General features: G+C 36.8%; 1 protein-coding gene and 1 pseudogene across 5 annotated transcripts in view; one reads left to right on the top strand and one right to left on the bottom strand.

Moving 5' to 3' along the window:
- Nucleotides 1–20,409, top strand: part of NEDD4 (NEDD4 E3 ubiquitin protein ligase) — a 119,800-nt gene that overhangs the window by 71,069 nt on the left and 28,322 nt on the right. For all 5 annotated transcript variants that reach the window (XM_045822320.1, XM_045822321.1, XM_045822324.1 and 2 more), the window contains 7 exons: nt 2,723–2,773; nt 4,096–4,157; nt 6,510–6,612; nt 11,654–11,820; nt 14,307–14,424; nt 14,516–14,680; nt 18,415–18,480. In XM_045822320.1, the coding sequence (XP_045678276.1) occupies nt 2,723–2,773; nt 4,096–4,157; nt 6,510–6,612; nt 11,654–11,820; nt 14,307–14,424; nt 14,516–14,680; nt 18,415–18,480 (732 nt within the window). The remainder of the gene's footprint in view (nt 1–2,722; nt 2,774–4,095; nt 4,158–6,509; nt 6,613–11,653; nt 11,821–14,306; nt 14,425–14,515; nt 14,681–18,414; nt 18,481–20,409) is intronic.
- LOC123808061 lies at nt 13,176–13,728 on the bottom strand (annotated as a pseudogene).

Here is a 20,409-nt window from a genome sequence, read left to right as displayed (position 1 = left end):
TAGAAAATTTGTTCAGTTTCCTAATAGTAGAAGTATGTTGCCCCTAAGGTTTTTTGGGATCATCTCTCTCTCTCTTTTTTAAAGATTTTATTTATTTATTTCAGAGAGAGGAGAAGGGAGGAAGAAAGAGAAGGAGAGAAACATAGATGGTTGCCTCTCACACTTCCCCATTTGGGGACCTGACCTGCAACCCACACATGTGCTCTGACCAGGAATCAAACTGGCAACTTTTTGGTTCTCAGGCCAGTGCTCAATCCACTGAGCCACACCAGCCATGGCTGGGATCATTTCATATATAGTAGAAGTTAAGAAACTCATTTCAGATCACTGGTTTCAAAGAAGGAAGATGTAAGTAAGAAGTGATAAGAAAGAAATTTTTTAAATAATATTTTTATATACCAGAGTTACTTGAGACATGGAAATTTTCATTATATGAATTTTTTGTTAATATGCTTTTGTTCACAGACTACAATCAATCAATGAACAAGGTTTATGGGGCAATAATATATGGGATGAAGTATTTTCTTTCTGTCTATCCTGCAGTGACCAGGCACTGTCTCTGCAGTAAGGACTGCGTTATCTAGGGAAGATTGATAAGTTAAGAGTTCTTAAGAAATGGGGAGCATAACAAACACATGAAAAGATATTCAATATTGTTGGCCATTATGGAAATGCAAGCAAAGCCACAATGAAATACCACTTCACAGGCACTAGGATGGCTATTATCAAAAAGATAGGTAGTAATTAATGTTAACATGGATATGGAGAAATTGAAACACTCTTACGATGCTGGTGGGATTGTAAAATGGCGCAGCCACTTTGGAAAGTCAGGCAGCTCCTCAAAAGGTTGAACAGAATTACCATATAACCCAGCCATTCTACTTCCAAGTATATAGCCTATGTTAGGACAAAAACTTGTACCCAAACCTTTATAGCAGCATCATTTATAATAGCCAAAAGTGGAAACTTCAATGTCAATCAGCTGACAAATGGATAAATAAATATAGCAATATTATTTAGCAATAAAAAAAAGGAATGAAGTACTGATATTTGCTACAACATGGATGAACCCTGAAAACATTATGATATGTGGAAGAAGTCAGGCATAAAGGAGTACATACTGTATGATTTCATTGATATAAAAGGCCCAGAAAAGGCAAACCCATAGAGATAGAAAGTAGATTGGTGGCTGCCTAGAACGGAGGAAAGAGGGAGGAAATGGGTATGGGCTTTCTTTTTAAAGTGATGACACTGTTCTAAAATTGTACACTTTAAGTGGGTGAATGGTATAGGGTGTTAATTATATCTTAGTGAAGCTGTTGTTTTAAAAGGGTGGAATGTTTTGTTCACTGGTTGAAGCAGTCTGTTTTATACCTTCTTTACCAGTGGTTCTCAACCAGGGACAGTTTTGCCACCCAGGGGCAAGTGCCAGGAGGCATTTTTGGTGGTCACAACTGGAGGAAGAGTGGTACTGGCATTTAGCGGGGGCCGTCCAGGGATGTCACACATCCTCCAGTGCATGGCATACGATAATCAGTTTTGTTCCTAAATATAAATAAATAAATGTTTGAATTAAAACATTAGAACGAAAGATTTTTTTCCTGAAAGTTTGGGCCAAAAACATGGGTGCACATTATACACAGCAAAACACGGTAAACTCTATGGATGTATCTTTAAGTTAACATAAATTTTCTCCTGTCATCTTCAATCATGTATTAAGCCCACCAACTGATCTTTAATTCAAATATGTTTTTCAGTTATAAAACATGCATTCGATTAATTTTTAGACTTTCCATTTCACTGATGACAGTCCCAAGACATTCATTCATTATGATTTTATTTTCCTTGTAAGTCCTTAAACAGCTGTATAATAGTTATTTAATTTCACTGTCTGCTAGTTCCTAGATTCTGGCTCATCTTGTGGTTGTTTTCTTTTAATTGTATTTCATTTGATACTGGATCATATTTCTTTATGTGTTTAGTCATTTTTTTTTGTATACTGGACGGCATGTATGGTACATGGTGGAGACAGTGGATTTTGTTATCTTGCACTGAAGGGTGTTGATTTTTCTATTAGCAAGTTGTTAACAGAATGCTGTCTCCCATCAGGTGAACATCAGCTGAAACCCATGCTCAGTGCTTTCAGCCTTCCGGCCATTACCTTTCACACGTGCAGTTCAGCAGTTCAAGAGTCAGCTAGGAATTTGGGTTATATTCCTAATAGTTTATATATAGATTTGGAGGGACTCATGGCTTCTTCCTTTCCGGGATTGTGCCTCTCACTTCCCAGTTTTGTTGTTAACCTCAAAGTAGGTCTAAGAATTCGTCAAGCAAGTTCCATTTCAGATTTCTGTGTATAGTTCTAATCACTTCTCCATATGAACTGTGGGGTAATACCAGGTGAAAAGCCATATGTTCCTTCTTTCAAGATTGAATCCCCTCCAGTTTCTGCCTGCTTTTGGTCAATCTATGGTGCTGTCAAATAGTTATTTTTATATTTTTAGAGTACATAATTATTATCTGCAAAAGGATCAATCTAATATATTATGCCACTACCAGCAGTTACATTGTATTACTTTTTGTTTTCTATTGGTATTGTATAGGATTGAACAACAACAGCAAAACCTTCTACTTTTTTGGTAAATGATGGCAGTAGTTCATCAAAATTTTCTAAAAGGATTGAGCATATTACTAATTTTCTTTTTTCTTTTTTCTCTTATAGACAAGAGATGATTTCCTAGGTCAAGTGGATGTTCCTCTTTACCCATTACCGGTTAGTATATTCATGATTTTACTTTTTATGTTTATTATTTTTAGTTTAAGAAATTAAATTCATATTAATATTTGATTTCTAAAATATATACTGCTATTATTTCTTAATATGTTTTCTGTTTTAATTTGATCATCACGGTCCCCTTATGTGAACTCCAATAAGAAATGGAGCCATTGAAGTTTGTTGACATTATGAAAATATTGTTTGAGGAAGATCAGTTTGGAAATGTTCTGCTAAGTAACTAGAAGGGGGAGAGCCTAGGCTCATAGAAAGACACTAAGACAGGTTATAACAATACAGGCATGAAACTGAATCTGGACCAAGTATAGAGCACTAAAGGAAAACAGACAGATTTAAGAAACATTTTAGAATAAAACTATATTGGACCAAGTTCCTGACAGGGGTTTAAAAAAATAAGTAAAAAGTACAGTTAAAAGTTAGAAGGAAAAGCCCTTTTGTTTTGAAATATGATATATTTATTTTTTGCCTTACTTATTTTCAATAGAAAACAGGAAAAACAAAAACTTAGAGAGGGCAGCTGACAGAGATATGAAAATAAATTGTGTAGGGAAAAGGAACTGGAAGGATTGAGAGTTATCTCTGTTGAGGTAATAGCGGAATCTCTGAGAATGATTGCATGTCCAGACAAGAGAGATGAAAGCACTGAAGGCCAAACATTGACCCTTGGACAGTTGTGGGTCTGTCAGAGGAGAGAGAGAAGACAGACAAGGAGAGACAGGAAAAGAACCAAGTGAAATACTGTCATGATAATTCAAGAGTTTTATGACTGAGTGGGTAGTTAACAATGCAAAATGTAACAGGGAAGAAAAGGATAATATAAAAACAAAAGGCTGCTGAACTTGGTAAGAAAGAGAAGTGATACTTTACCATATCAGCCTTCTGAAATATGTATTGGCTTCCTATAGTCTTCAGAGATGATAAGCTTTTAATAATATATTGAATTCAGTCTTATTTTCCACACTGTTTACTCTTTCATTCTCCTAGAATTGTCTCTATGCTCTGACCATGCCAGCTTTCTGACACTGCATATTCCACTAACCACTCTTCTGCTTTTTCTCTTCCTACCCTATTTTTGGCTCCACAACACACCTGCTCAGCTTGTTTTAGACTCAGTTGTGATGCCGGTTAAAATTCCTGTGGTGTGGGACGGTGAAAGCACTATTGATTATAACCATTCATCTAAAGCTAGTTTTCTCATTTCTAACTTCAATTATGCCTTAGACCATAGTTCATTAATATTCTTGAAAAGTTCATGTTTTGGTGTTATAGATATATCTTGAAAACCCACTGTTTTATTCTAGACAGAAAATCCAAGAATGGAGAGACCATATACATTTAAGGATTTTGTTCTTCACCCAAGAAGGTCAGTAAATATAAAATAATAACATATTAAGTTTTTTAAAAAATTCTTCATTATACCTTATAGTCGCTGCTTTGAAAATTCAAAGTTTAAAGCTTTGTAAATAATCTACTTCTAAATTTTGTATTATTTTTAAAAGCGTTATTGTTATGTCTGATTACAAATTAATATATACATAGTATAAAAATTCTGAAAATACAGAAAAGTAGTCACACCCCTTTAGGAAAGATTTGTCCCCCGATATTTACCAGACTAAAAGGCTAAAATTTGTCATTTTACATTGATTTTATATCACAAAGTATATGTAATTTTGTCATACTGTGTTTTAAAAAATCACAAGCATTAGTTCATTTAGAACTAATATCCAACTCAACATGTAAAAATCAATTTCAGAAAAATCTAACTATATTTTGCATAATTTATTTAAAAAAGGTATTTCAAAGAACTCAAATATTTAGAGAAAATAACATGAGTAAAGACTGGAATTTAAAACCCATAATTTCATTTTCCTAAACGAAATTACTTGATTTTTGTCAAAATTCTAAAGTTTAAGCTGTAAATAAAACTCCTTTTGATCTTCTGTACCAATTAGTCAAGTAAAATCTAGTCAAGACGTGTGTGGATTTACTGTCAAGAAGGTCAGAGCAAAGCGGAGGAAGAACATCTGTGAAAACAGTATTCATCTTGCTTTTAAATTAGAAAATGCATTTGAAAAGCATACTATGGGAACTTAGCAACTTTCTAATTTAAAATTTTAAAATTATTCTGTAATATATATATATATTAAAACAAAAGACACAGTGCTCTCTATTATTATTTACTTTCTGTAAGAGAAGTCACATATTTAATTTCTATAGAAGCCTTGAAATATACATCTCTTTTCTCCCTTTAATTTTCATGGGTTGTGACATCTGCATACCAAGAATAACAAAATAAATATTTCTTCCCTTATTTGATTGCCCTGGTAGCCTGCTTTTCAATTTGTCAAGTGCTTTCTAGTATCCTTATCTTTAAACACTAACAATTTACATCTTCTGTCTGCACTAAATATTATTACAAGTGCAGAAAGAGCATTATTCAGATAGAAAATGTACTGCATTCCTAGATTTTTTTCACCCCATTAAGTGCAAACCCACAGGCTTAGTATCTAGATGGAAAGACATGAAACATATCATTGTAGAGAAACTCTTCTATAAAAGATTATCAGAGCAAGTTTTCTGTATCTGTCTTTTATAGCAACAAGTCAGTGTGTTCACTGCCCCTTAGATATGGTGACAGGCCACCGTTAATGGCCTTGGAGACAAGCATCAGGGATTTTATTGACCACTCAGGGTAGGTCCACTTTCCAAATACAAGAGAACTGTACATACACAGAAGAACTACTAAAAAAAATTAATGGATACATGGGGGAGGCGTATTTCTTGAAGACAGGAAAAAAGAATTAGGACTGTTGTCTAGAAAGACAAAGACATAATTGATATTTATAAAAGTCACCCAAAAAATTTATGTAGAAAGGTGGGACAAGCAAAGATTTCTTAAGTAAATAGGATATATCGCAATTGATGGGGGCAGTAAGTCTTAATTTAGAAGCTTAAGAAAGATGGGTTTAAAAAATTTAAATATTAATACAGTGGGTAGCAACCTTGAGCGTAGACAGCTCGTTAATCAAAGAGGTGATACAGTATGAAAACAGATAAGGTGAATCAGTGTAGGACAGAGTCAAACAGCTGTCAAAGAAAGATACTAGGTTCCAGACGGTTATCAGGTTTTGCTCTTCACTCTTCTGTCGTCTCATACAATGTGGCTAGATTAGTATCTCAAGTGCATATCTCTGAGGGTGCCTTTCTGTATTCCCAAAATTCTCTGGCTTCACAGAGTATGCAGAATAAAACCTCAATTTCCCTTGTTTCACCTGGACCTCACCATCTCCACCTCCATTATGCGTACCCTGTAATCCAGCCGAGTTCAACTACTGCCATTTCCTCAACTTCACCCTAGGTCTCCCATCTATTTCCTTGTTTTTTGCTCTCTTCTTCATTCACATGCCTGTCCCATTACTGCCACGGACCAAAACCCTACCCTGTCTTCGAGTCCCAACTCCAGTACCAACTTCTCTTAAATTCTCTCTGATCTTTTACTTAAACTTCCTGAGTGTCTTACTTATCTTGTAAGAGTTGTTTATTTATGTATGTTCCTTTTTCTCTACCATTTATTCTTTTTCCTAGATACTTTCTGTATTATAATTTGTCGTTGAGTCTCCTCTAGTAGATGGTGGGTGTTCAATAAACTCTTAGTATATGAATTCTTTTCTTTCTAGTATTAAAGTTTTGTAAATAATTATTTTCTCTTCTATAGTCACAAATCAAGAGTTAAAGGTTATCTGAGATTAAAAATGACTTATCTACCTAAAAGCAGTGGCTCAGAAGAAGATAACGCAGAACAGGCTGAGGAATTAGAGGTGAGATTTTATAAATATTTGGTTAAACTAAACATGAAATACCTAATTTCTTATTTTATTATACTGTGAAGAAAAAGTAACTTTATACAATGAAGTTAATATGTGTAGTAAGGTCCTAGCCGGGTATCTCAGTTGGTTAGAGCATTATCCTGATACACCAAGGTTGCAGGTTTGATCCCCGGTCAGGGCACATACAAGAATCAACCAATGAGTGCATAAACAAGTGAAACAATATATCAGTGTTCTCCTCTCTCTCTGTCTCTCTCTCTTCCCGCCTCTCCTCTCTCTCCCTCTCTCTCCCCACCCCACCCCACTTCTCTAAAATCAATAATTTTTTTAAAATGTGAAATATAAATTATTTACCTGGATATTTATTTACTTTACCCAAGCATTTATTAAACATTTCTCTAAGGATATTTCTATAGAATGAATGGCCATTATTAATGGCATTCATAAAGGTAAAAGAATAGAGAATACAATGTTTATAAAAGAGAGCATTTATTATAATTGTCATTAACTGTTTCTAGTTGTTTGGTTTTCTAAACCATGTCATGTTCCTCTGCATCAAAGTAAGAACATTTTGTAAGTCAAATACATGGAAATTTTGAGGTGACTCTGCTAATTAGGAACTTTTTATGAAACATAATTCCTGTTACTCTTCCTGTCATGGTTGGAGACAGAGCTCATAGGAAAGGAGGGAATGGGAGAAAGAGAAAGAGAGAATCCAAGTGATCTAATAAAAAGCCACGTTTATTTGGGGCAAATAGAATTTAATAATTTTCATGAGTGACAAAATAAGAGAAAGTCCAAGTCAGGTATTTGGGCCGAACCATGTGTATCTGGGGTGAGTGAGAAAGAAGCCAAGACTGTGTATTCGGAATAGAATTGGGCTGGGATTTGGAGACTGGAATCCTGTTTGCAAGGTCTGCTACTGGCCAGCCCTGAGCTTCTCTGAACCTCAGGTTCTTCATTTGCATAGTCACCTGGTTTTGCCAAATGAGGCCAAAGGTTTCTTCAGCAGAAAAATTCAAGAGTTGAAAAGAAGACAAAAACACCTGCCCCTTGAGGCTTCCCTTGCAGAACATTATCATCAAAAGTTAGCATCTTGCTCAGTGACATTTAGTGAAAACACACAGTGCCTTGTCACCCTGCCCCTTTCCCTGAGGGTCTGGTTAGGTCTCTGGAACTATAAAGCTGAGGACCCTCCCCAAAGACTGGGCTCTACCTCACAAACCCACATGCCTTCAGAAGAGGAAGAAAGCTTTAGAATAAGCAGAGCTTTTGTAACAGAACTTTATGGGAATTTTTTATATACACAAATGAGATTTTGGTTTGTGGGGGGATCTGAAATAATGGAAAGAACTTTTTTTTTCAACTCATAGAATATAATTAGTCCTTAGTTTGGTGGCCAAAGAACTCAGTAGCCTTTCTTATGTCTACATTCACTTATTTAATTTACCTTTGTATCTTTTTGGTTTTTCTGTGATTTATCAGACTTAATATTTTTAAGATAGTTATTGGGTCAAAGTTTCTGGCATTTTGGTGCACAGGATATTTTGCCTAATAAAATTCTGTTTGAAATGAAGGATGTCTGCTGTAAAGAAAGAAAATTCTTTATTTAGTAACTTTTAAAAAGCTAACAGCATTTTATTATTTAGTAACCTGCTCCAAGTGTTGCCCACGCACATGTATCACAGGTACCTTATTCACAGTTCAGTTTCTGTGGGCAGAGCTGCTTTGCCTCATTTTGTGGTCTGAAGTCTCAATGTTTGAATTCCCTCAGAGTGCACCTTATAATTTCAGTGGATGTAAGCGTGTAGGAGTTTATTTATGAAAGGCCCCAGGAATTTAAACACATGAATCTGTGCTTATTTATATTCTGTGTAGCTCATGACCAGAGAAGTCTTGTCTTTGACATCTAATTTGTGACCGAATATACACAATTCTACTATTTAAAGAAAACAATTGTGATCTGCACAAGAGGCTTACTCTAAGGTAGTTGGCATTCCTTAGTAAGATGGCTATATAGATAATCATGTAACGTTTGATTTTTGTACCCTTTGCAACTTTAGATTTAGGTGTATTTTACAAGATTAACATACAATGTTGTAGCTCTAAACACTTGCTTTCTGAGTTTCTTTAACTCCATTGGATTGTGGGCAGTTGCATCTCAGCTTTGAGGTTAGTAATTAGTAACATTCATTGACACTTAGACAATTATTCTGTGAAGAGTATTACCCGATACACGTGTGTGAGGGAGACATATATAAAAATGAGAACTGAGTCTTTCTAAACAACATTAAAATGTACAACTGTACTTTTTTGAACTTGAAACAGGCTTTTCAAAAAAGGTTCCTAATTAAATTAGTTTTTTCCTCTGTTTGGATTTACTTGTGTAACAGAAATCAAATAAGCAGACCTTTAAGAGACAAATCTTTAAGAAGATTTTAAATATTTTCTGGTATCATATTCCTAGCTGTGAATATTTTTACAATCATTTAAAGTAGAAGTGAGGACAGTTTTATTAATAAATGTCATTAATCTGCAGAAAAATAATCAATGACCATATTCAACAAATAATTACATCTTAGTCTTTTTTGAGATAAAAGACAAAAATTCAACTCATGTGCTTTTGAAATTGAAACTGGAGAAATAAAATTTGATTTAATTTATACAAGACTAAATTGTAAGCATGTAGGTCCAATATTATGATTATTTAAAGGAAAGGAAAGGAGAGAAAAGCAAGGTAACATAGATAGAGAGAAAAAGTAAGAGGACTGAGGGAAAGAACAGAATGGAGTTTGGAAATTAAAAATTAAAAAGACATCAGTTCCCATAGAAGAGCCAAAAAGGAAAACAGAACAGAGAATAAAAAGAAAGGGAGTTGGTGCTACTTCCCATCCACCTTCCTTTTCCCAGAATAACCGTGTCTTCCTCTTCCCCTCCCATCCTGTTCTGCCTCAGGCTGTAACAGTCCCACCAGAACTAGAAGAGATCAGGAACCCCTTCTTGCCAGAAAATACTCCTTTCCTTCCCAGCTTTTCTTCCTGATTCCTTGTGTTCAGATCCAGCTTTCAGTGTAGAAGAATTCTCTTACATCTTCTAAGCTATCAACTGGTGGACACACACCAGCCCTTAAGTGTGGGGCCCACAGTGCCTAGGGAAAAAACAAGCTCTATATATATTAAGGAAATTATTTTTGTCTGTTATCATGGTACCTAATGTTGGCCAGTTTGTCATTTTTTTAAATGTTTGCTTTTTTAAAAAGATTTTATTTATTTATTTTTAGAGAGGGAATAGAGGGAGAGAGAGAGAGAGAAAGAGAGAGAGAGAGAGAAACATCAATGTGCGGTTGCTGGGGGTCATGGCCTGCAACCCAGGCATGTACCCTGACTGGGAATTGAACCTGCGACACTTTGGTTCGTAGCCCGCGCTCAATCCACTGAGCTACGCCAGCCAGGGCTCAATTTGTCATTTTTAAACTTCAATTTAGCAGTTTTTTTTCTCATGTACAGATTCAGGGGTTTTATAATCAAATGTATCAATCTTCTCTTTTTTGCTCTGGATTTGGTATTATACTCAATGGCTTTCCCACTCTTACACTATATTTTTTAAATCTCCCAGGTATGTTCTAAGACATTTTGGTTTGACTTTCTAACATTTAAATATTGCACAATTTCTAACACCCTGGTATAAGGTAGGAGGTAGTGATCGAAATTAATTTTTTTTCTATTTTTTAGGTAATAAGCCTATTTACCCACAAATTTGAAAAGTGTCTTTATCATGGACCAAACTCCTATAATTTTGAGTCTCTTCCTGGACTTTCTAATCCATCCTGTTGGGCTCTCTTGTGTGCTCCAGGGCCACACAGCTTTAATTCTTGTGGTTTACAGTATATTTTATCTGGCAGGGTTAATCTCCAAGTGTTGCTCTACTTTTATAGAATTCTATTAATTTTTCCTACATGTTTGTGTTTCCATTTGAACTTCAGAATTGCCGTGTCTCATTATTTTTTAAAAATTCATAATGTAGTTTAATTGGAATCTTGGCAACTTTATAAATTAACTTGGGTAGAATTGACACCAGTGTGAGATTGAGTCGTCTTAGCCAAGATCATATTAAGTCTTTTCATTCATTCAGGAATTTGTAAGTTTCCTTTACTAGTTTATTTATGCTTTCCTAGCCATTCTAGTATTTAGTGAACCTTGTACCCACTGCCTTTTCTGTTTTGAGGTTTCTGGTATCAAAGAATGTATATTAACTCTTGCTACCCTTTTCCATTAATTCCTTACTCTAACTATCTGGTTTAAGTCTTCATTATATTTACCCCCTCTATAATCCCAGGAAATTTCCAGTGCCTTCCAAGCATTTCAAACAAAACAAACAAGACTTTCTTTCTTTGGCTGACTTGATGAAAATGTTTTCCCTGGGTCCAGAGGAGAAAGAGAAAAAGCCAGACCAGAGAGTTGTCATGACTTTTTAATCAGTAGAGTGTTCATTGTAGCAACTATTTTTAAATCACTTGGACTTTTCATGCCTCTGCATATTGCACCTTCATTTAATAATATCTTTTGCAGGTCTCAGAGAGTTATTGATTTCCATCCTATACAAGGTGCCTTCTCTGTGGGAAGGCATTGCCCAAGACAGCATGATCCCTGCCCATCATTCATTTGCTTATAATTTAGAGAACAGCCTAATTTTACTCTAGTTTAAATTATGCTTCTCAGTTTCTCAGTACTTTCCATTATTGTTTGTTTGTTTGTTCATTTCTGTTCTTTTTTTTCCTATTAAGTACGTTCTAAAACATTTTTGGAAAATTTTAAAAATTTTCAAGAAAAAGTTAAATGTTACCATTTTACAAAAAAGTCTTCATTATCATGGAATTTCATATTATGATCTTAAAAGTTGACAGTGTACTTATTCTGTCTTTGTGTAACTTGTGGAACTAGATATGCTAACTGACTTTAAATTTCCTCTAGCATAATTTATAAGATTAAAAAAAATCAAGCATAAATTTAATTTTTAACATTCTGTTTTTCAGCCTGGCTGGGTTATTTTGGACCAACCAGATGCTGCTTGCCATTTGCAGCAGCAACAAGAACCTTCTCCTCTACCTCCAGGATGGGAAGAGAGACAGGATGTTCTTGGAAGGACCTACTATGTAAACCATGAATCTAGACGAACACAGTGGAAAAGACCAACCCTTCAGTATGTGCTGGTGGCTTTCACATTTGTAATTGGCATACATTTTGACCACTAATTTTCTTTTTGAAGTCATGTCTCAAATGGATTTGTAATGTTGTATGGGTCTATAAACTGTAAGTGCAACAGGATTTTTATGGCCCAGGACTTAAAAAATGCTATCTTAGCTGTTTGTTTTTTAAAATAATTTGATGATACTCAAAATTATTTGAGTCACAAATACCACCCTTCAAATTGCCTCTTTATTTTAATAAGTTATTAATTATGCATATCTTTAATATTATGTAGCCAAAAATGGTACATTTTCCTCTTTAGAATGATTTAGAAAATGTTAGAGATGTTTTGCAGTTTACTACTAAAATATAATAAAATTAAAAATTCTACAGTACACTATTTTAAAAATATAAATTATTTTGTAACATATAATGGATTCAAAACAAGGGTCTTTAGTTAAACACCTGTTTGCCAACATGGCCAATGTATACATAATTTCTACCATACACAGATCAAGGACAGAACAACTTCAAGAATGACCTCCATTCTCATTTACGTCTCCCTGCTGACATTTTTCTTCTATCATCAGACTATATGTTTGTAAATCAATTCTCCCCATATTCATGTTTATTATCCAATATCCTTCCACTTCTATCTTACAACTTTCTGAAGTCTTTCTTTAGCCTTCCACTGTCTGACACAGACTTAAATTTTTGATTTATCCATTAACCTTCTAATTTTGGGCTTTGGTATTTTGTGTCTGATGGCCCAGGCACTTTCATGGGTATTTTCTGTTCTCAAATCCTCCCAAAGCAAATCAGTGATCCATGACTCAGGGGCACTGATCTCTGCAGAATGACATGCAGATTGCAAAACTGAAGACCCTGTAAAACTCTGCAAAAGTGTCGTATTGTATACTCAGTATTAAGGCAGGCTTGACTTGAGCAGAATCACATTTCTTTCTCTATACTTGTCACTTTCAACTAGCCCAAATTAAATGTTTGGGGGGGAAATCTGTCAAAATTTTGTTTTCTCCAACAACAGCACAGTAAGAACTGGTCCTCTGACTATACTGGGCTTATAGGGCATTAAATAAATTAACAATAACTTTGTTATTAAATATTTGAAAAAATCTTGATCTGATGGTCTGTATATAATAAATGCAAATTGCTAAAATAATATACCTAGTAAATGACCAGGGTAACTTAGGAAAGGCACAGTAGAAAGACCAACCCCTCAGTATGGCACCACATACCTTTCCTAAACCCAGACATGCCTTTTTTCATACCAGGACCATTAAGTGTTTAATTGTAATGTATTAACTTATTTCTCTGCTTTTACTTTTATTAGTATTTATTTTGCTGAATTTATTCCTGGGCCATAAGCTTTTGTTTCTTCAGTTTCTTCTGGAATATGTTTTTCTTTTTGCAACCTCCTCTTCTGGTGCAGGAACAACCTGCCCTTTCTCAGGAAAGATCGCCTCAGTGTGGCAGGGAGAGCTCCTGTGTGGGTTACCCGCCCATGAGCTCTGTAAGTTCTACGCTGCATCTTGGGAGCTTTGTTCACCTGGATGTGCTCAATGACCAGAGAATCTACATCTAAACCCTTAAGTTCAGCATCACTCTCTGCACTTTTAAGCATGTGTAGCAAAAACTCAGCACTCTTTTGGGGCCACCGACCCTGTGTCCAGCCCCTCTGTTTGGCTGGGGCACATCTACCAACCCCACCATTGTATCGACAGAATGGGACACATTGCTTCTTTAAAATGACGTCTTTCAGATGCTTGGTGGGTTTTCGAACATGCATACCCTTGATAGCCTGGGCAGTTTCATGAGTGTTGTTAAAGTAAACACGAAGGTGTGAACCTCTTGATTTGCATGATTTTGTGGGATTTTCTGGGTCAAGTGAATAGCGAACCATTTTCAGAGGTCATGTCTGGTCGCTTTAGGGAAGAGCTAATACATTAACTTTTCAGTTGCAGCATCCTTACACTGTCATCCATTCTCCCCTCTACACCCACGTACGGGGAACTTTCCCCCTGGCTTAAGATCAATTTATAAAATGTTGCTATCTGATTCAAGAAGATGTATATGCAACTGTTTAAACTTCTCTTTTATGAACACTCTAGTGCTGCTATCGGTTGTCATAACATGGCAAAATAATATAATAAAATTATTAGTGAAATTCAGTTGATTCATTCAACTTTTCATTGATTCGATTTTTTTGAGTTTCCATATATGTCAACAACTATCACAGGCACAGTGATGAACTAAAATACCAAAGGCACACATATTACATACATACACATTTCCACAAAAATTTTAACTCCGTAAGGTACCAATGTGCCCACAACTTAATCTATGCATGTTGAAATAGCTTCTGACCAAAAACAATAAATTCTGATCTGATACAAGTATTTTTTAAATGATCACAGAATATGTGACTATTGTTCTAACTCTCTTCAGACATGGGTGATAGCTTTTGTATTTCTAAAACAGGGACAGCCTAGCAGATGCTGAGGATGGTAACATTCAACTGCAAGCACAGCGTGCATTTACCACCAGGCGGCAGATATCCGAGGAAACGGAAAGTGTGGACAACCGAGAGTCTTCTGAGGTGAAAATAATTTTCTTTTTATCGTAGATAGACACATGCTATATCAATAGATTAAAGTATGTGTGGCTTAAGCTTATTCTGCTCATTTTAGAACTGGGAAATTATAAGAGAAGATGAAGGCATCATGTATAGCAATCAGGCCTCGTCACCTCCACCATCAAATAACTTGGATGTTCAGGTTCAGCTTGCAGAAGAATTGAATGCCATACTTGCTATTCCTGGAAATTCAGCCACTGGCCAGCCAGTATCCAGCTCAGTAAGATGCTCTTAGATTTTGTTGTAGCTTTAGGATTTTATATTGTGTGTGTGTGTATCCATTCATTATCAAACTTATACATAAAATTTTGCCTTTTCCCAGTTTATTGATATATAATTGACATATAACATTATGTTAGTTTAACATGTACAGCATGATTAGATATATGTATATATTGCAAAATGATCCCCACAGTAAGTTTAGTTAACATCCATCACCTCAAATATTTACAAAATTTTTTTCTTATAATGAGAAAAATTTGTCTCAAATGGCATATAATAATGTATTAGTGACTTTGGGACTTTACGGCATGATCATTTTTCAAATATTCCCACTTATGGTATGGAGCAGAGTCTTGGATAATCTAAATGATCACTGGAGTCCAAATGTCCATTATGTTGATGCTCTTCAGCCAAAGACCACCATGAACACACCTGTAATTGAACAAGTTGGGTTTATTATTCATTTCAGCAAGGGAGGGCACATACCATGAGTGTCTCGGTAAAAGGATGTTATAAGGACTTAATGGATTTGGGCTCATGTGGGCAGTTTGGAGGAGGGCGTAAGAAAGCAAGATTTGGCTTGTGCCCCGAATTCTGTCAGGTAATGGGGATAATTCTGGAATAGGGTATCTCAAATCTTATCAATAGCAAGGCTAAAGAAATAATAAAGAAGAAGCTGAAACTCACATTTTCCAGATTAGGGAGATATTTGGTATTTCTTGGAAAATGTGCACATTTTGTCTCTGTTCAGAAATGATTGCAGAGTGGTCTTGATTTTGTCTTTATCCTACTGATGAGTGCTGGCCCAGATCCTGGATGATAGGGCTGCTTTTCTCCTCCTTAATTATACCACAGGTGTTACCAACACACATATGTGAATAAGAGCTGATGCACTTTGCCTCAACAAGGAGATAGATGACATTCTCATTTCAGTCACCAGTATAAAAATTGCTGTCTGTAGGGTGCAGAAGCAAGTATCCCAACGTACATGGCCATAATGTGATCTTTATGGCTAGCTCTCTAATCTGTATCATCAAAAGAGATCTTTCAGTGAAAGACAAAGATTATTCTCTGAGGATGCTAGGGTCATTCTAATTGGAGTTCCCCTGAGTTTCATTCAATTAGTAAGTATTTATAGAGGGCTGACAATGTGCAGGGCACCATATGCTAATGTATCATTGGAATATTGCCATACCCACATGTTGAAGTATTGCCTATGACTGCTTTCACACTACATCAACAGAATTAAGTAGTTATAGTAGAGACTAAAGATATTTACTTTCTTGGCCTTAACAGAAGTTTGTACATTTCTATTTCAGGACGTTCTTCAAAAAACTTCAATGTAGACAATTGTCTGAGAATACTTGTATTCCAAGAGCAGATCTGCCAGTCTGTTCCCTTTCCTTCCTTTTTTCCACCTGTCTATTCTGTCTTCCATTCATTTCTTTTTATTTTCTGTCAGAGGAGTGGGAAAGGTCAGTCATAGACTTAAAGAATAAGCTATATTGATTTTTTTATTACCTGTACTTTTTTTAAATCCTCATTTGAGGATATGCTTATTGATTTTACAGAGAGGGGAAGGAAGGGAGAGAATGAAGGAGAGAAACATTGGTGTGAGAGAGAAACATGGATTAGTTGCCCCTCGTACATGCTCCAACTGGGAACCAAACTCACAACCTAGGCATGTCCTGACTGGGAATCAAACCTTCATCCTTTCAGTTTACAGGATGATGCTCCAACCAACTGAGCCATGCCAGCCAGGAATAAGTTATATTGATTGATTAGTGATAAATCATATAAGATCCTATTCCCTTTTCTCCTGTTATTTTATTTAAAAAGTAATACATGGCATCCATACAGTGAAATTGTACGCAGCCGTTGAAAAGAACAAAGTGGCTTTGATGTGTGTTTTGTAGGGAACAACCCCTAAAAGATACTAGTTAGTGCAAACCAGCAAGGTACAGAACAGTGTGTTTGATGTCTTATTTATTTTTTGTAAATTATTTAAATGGCAGAGAATAAATATGTGTATGAGATTTCATGAAGGCTAACCAGGAAACTGGTAACATTGCTCAGCTGTGAAGGGAGGAACAGGGCGAGCAGGACACATATCTTTGGTACCTTTTGAGTTTCATAGCATGTGCATGTGTTACTTATTCGAAAAAATAACCTATTCTTTTAAAAATGTTGTATGGTCATGGTTAACAATTAAAACAGTATTGAGATGTATAAAATAAAAATGAAACCTTCCAGCTTACCTCTAACACATGCTTCCTTAATTGCTGTTAATGGTTTGGCATATATTGTCCTGAACATTTTCTTTTTTTTTTAAAGATTTTATTTATTCATTTTCCAAGAGAGAGAAAGGGAGGGAGAAAGAGGGGGAGAGAAACATCAATGTGCGAGAGAAACATCAGTTGGTTGCCTCTCACATGCCCCCAACTGGGGACCTGACCTGCAACCCACGCATGTGCCCTGACAGGGAATCAAACTGGAGACTTTTCAGTTCACAAGCCAGCATTCAATCCACAGAGCCACACCAGCCAGGGCTGTCCTGAATATTTTCTGTATACTTATAAACATGCATAAGCACACATATATTTCTATATAATTTTTTAACCTGAGATCATCTCATATACACTTTTTTGTAACTTACTTTTTTCACTTGCTATAATATAGCCATTGGACCATTCCAGTAAATATAGACTTATTTCTTTTAAAACCACTAACAAAAATAAAGTCATCAAACTCTGGCATATTTCAGAGTGTAAATAAACTGTAAGACATTGCACCATCTCCTACTGAGGGATGTTAGATTGTTTGCAGTCCTTTGTTATTATAAACAATACTACAGTGGATATTCTGAGTTAATTGATATGTATATTGTACATTTTGATGTCATTAAATAACAAAACTAAGATATTTTAGATAGTGACAACAGCATGTGTATAAAAACACAAGGAAAGAGAGTACATAGGATTTCTGGGAAAGGAGTAATTAGGAACGTTCAGAGGTCAGGTCAGGAGGTGGGGTATGTGGGAGCCATCAGGAAGAGCCAGGTCAGGAAGCTCACTAAGCATTGTGTTCTGGGCTGCAGATTTCACCCTAGTGATGGTATGAAGAAGTCATTGAATGATGTGACTGGCTCATGCAATAGAACATTCCCTGGCTCCAACATGCAGTATGAGAGTAGATTTAAGGAAATTAGACTTGGAGCCAGGAAATCTATTAGGATGTTGCTGCAGTAATATTCAGGTGACACATGATGAAAACTTGAACTAAAGTGGAGAGAGAATATATTCGAGAGCTAGTAAAGAAATAGAATGAATGGGATCTGGTGACTGACCTGGCTGGAAGGGACAAAGAAGGTCAGTGTCTGACTGACATCTGACTTGGACAAGCTGGACAAGATTTGAGTGGGTGTGAACAGGGACAAACGGAATCCAGTTTGGGGCACAACAAGGGGGTATCTGTTAAAGATTCAAGAGAAAGTACCCAGGAGGCGGTCTAGAGTGGGGGCAGAAGTGTGAACTGGAAGCTGGGAAGCATCAGCATGTGCTGGTGTTGAGAGCACTGAGTGCTTTTATTTAGTCTCCACAGTTGCTTCCTAGCTTCCTGGCCAGCACTCTTTCTCTTGCTCCCTCATACCCACCCCCCACTGTGTTATCTGCCACTCAGAGACAAATCCAAGACCTAACACTATTATCATTCTTTTTTTTTAAAAAAAATAAGAATCATTCCAGCAGAAGAGGCAGTTTACAAGCCTATACTTTTGAGGAACAGCCTACATTTCCTGTGGTGAGTTTTATCCTCTCCTTTCAATCATCAGTAAAAATATAAAACTCAGCAACTTCTTTTTCTTTTTTTTAACACTGAGTATGACCTTTGACTGCCTAGCAGAGTAGTAATCCAGCACAGGATCTGGGCTCTGGGGTATGAGGTGTAAGGGAGGGGAAATTGAGTAGGTGGTTCCTTTAAAAACAAAACCAGTTGAACCGTCTCCCCCATAGTAAGAAAGTCCATATCTGAGTGCTGGCAACTGTGGGCGATATCCGGGCCTCTCAGTTGAAGGGCTGTCCTGGCTGGAGTCTGTCTGCTGCAGGGAGCATGCAGTTCGGGATTATGGTGTCTAGCAGCTGTGGCTCTATGGACAGCCTGTGGCATATAGTAGTCATTTCTGTCCCACACATGAAATGTCACACAGGGTTCAGTCACTCAGTAGTGTGTGCACTGGTATCAGCAAGCTCATTGGCGAGTTTGGAGTTTATTAGTACCACCCCCCTTCCTTTTCATTCTCACATCCACCAGTTGGCCAAGATCAACCTTTTTTTTTTTTTGCATAATTATTTTTTTGTATTTTTTTCATTACCATTTATATTACCCTTATATTACCCTCCCCACCACAATCACCACAGTGTTATCCATGTCAGTGAGTCCTTTTTGCTCAATCCCTTCATCCCCTACCCTGCCCCCTTAGCTGTCATCTGTTCTCTATGAGTCTGGCTCTTTTGCTTGTTCGTGCAATTTGTTCATTAGATTCCACTTGTGAGTGAAATCATATTGTATCTGTCTTTCTCTGACTGGCTTATTTCACTTAGCATAATGTTCTCCAGGTCCATTCATACTGTTGCAAAGAGTAAAACTTTCTTCTTTTTCACGGCCAAGTACAACCTTAACTTCATGTCCGGACTGCTGACTCTTGGTCTCCCAGCCTCCATCCTCCTCCTGATTCAACTCTCATTACTTTGAGTTTATCTGTCCCTTACTAAGCCCTACATTTTTTACTTTAATTTAATTTTTATTTTTATTTATTTATTATCCTCACTGGAGGACATGCTTATTGATTTGGGGGGGGGGGGGTGGCGGTGCAGGTGAGATAAGGAGAGAAACATCAACCGGTTGCCTCTCATATGCACCCACACCAGGGACCAAACATGCAACCTAGGTATGTGCCCTGACCAGGAATTGAACCTGCAGCGTTTTGGTGTGCCGGATGACGCTCCAACCAACTGAAGCACCCTGCCAGGGCCTGGCCCTGGGCCCCACTTGTTTTTTTAAAACCGCATGAAAATTCCCAGGCTCCCAGCCCCTTCAGCCGACCCTGCTCTTTATTCACCCACAGATGCCTCCTGCTGCCGGCATTCCTGTCTGTGCTCATTCTTCCAGACAGCCTGTTCCCATGTTCTAAATTCTCTCCCTCGTCCAGGTCTGTGCACATTCCATTTCCCTACTTGGAAAGGCCTCCTCACTTTTTTTTCCATCAAACGTGTGATTTTCAATGGCAGTCTATATATTGATTTTGAAAAATGGGATTGTTTTCACTTTTATGGAAGTTCCAGCAAAGGAATGCAGAAGCTCAAAATTCCTCAGCCCAACAGTGACTCATTCATCCGCAAAGGTGCCCCTGTACCGAGAGAGACACAGACCCTGTGCTGAGGAAGGAGGGCAGCACCCGCCTGTGTAATTGACCCTGTCAGTAGTGACCATGAACAAGAGGCAGATGCCACCAAAAGGCCACCCTCACCAGCCCTACTCTCACGTGTTGCCACTTGTCTGGCCTCCTGCATTAGACTAGAGCCTGCTTAAGCAGAGCTTCATATTTTCCCCACTGTCCTTTGTTAAGTCCTCCAGACAATGAAAATGTTGAATGTCTGACTGACTGACAGGCATTCATCCAAGAAACAATTTTAAGTGTGCCAGATGAGCAGTGGAATCCAGAGATGATTT

The sequence above is a fragment of the Phyllostomus hastatus genome, unplaced genomic scaffold, assembly GCF_019186645.2.
Source record: "Phyllostomus hastatus isolate PE091 unplaced genomic scaffold, TTU_PhHast_1.1 phas_scaffold_501, whole genome shotgun sequence".
NCBI lineage: Eukaryota > Metazoa > Chordata > Mammalia > Chiroptera > Phyllostomidae > Phyllostomus > Phyllostomus hastatus.
This window is presented reverse-complemented; position numbering and strand designations above follow the sequence as displayed.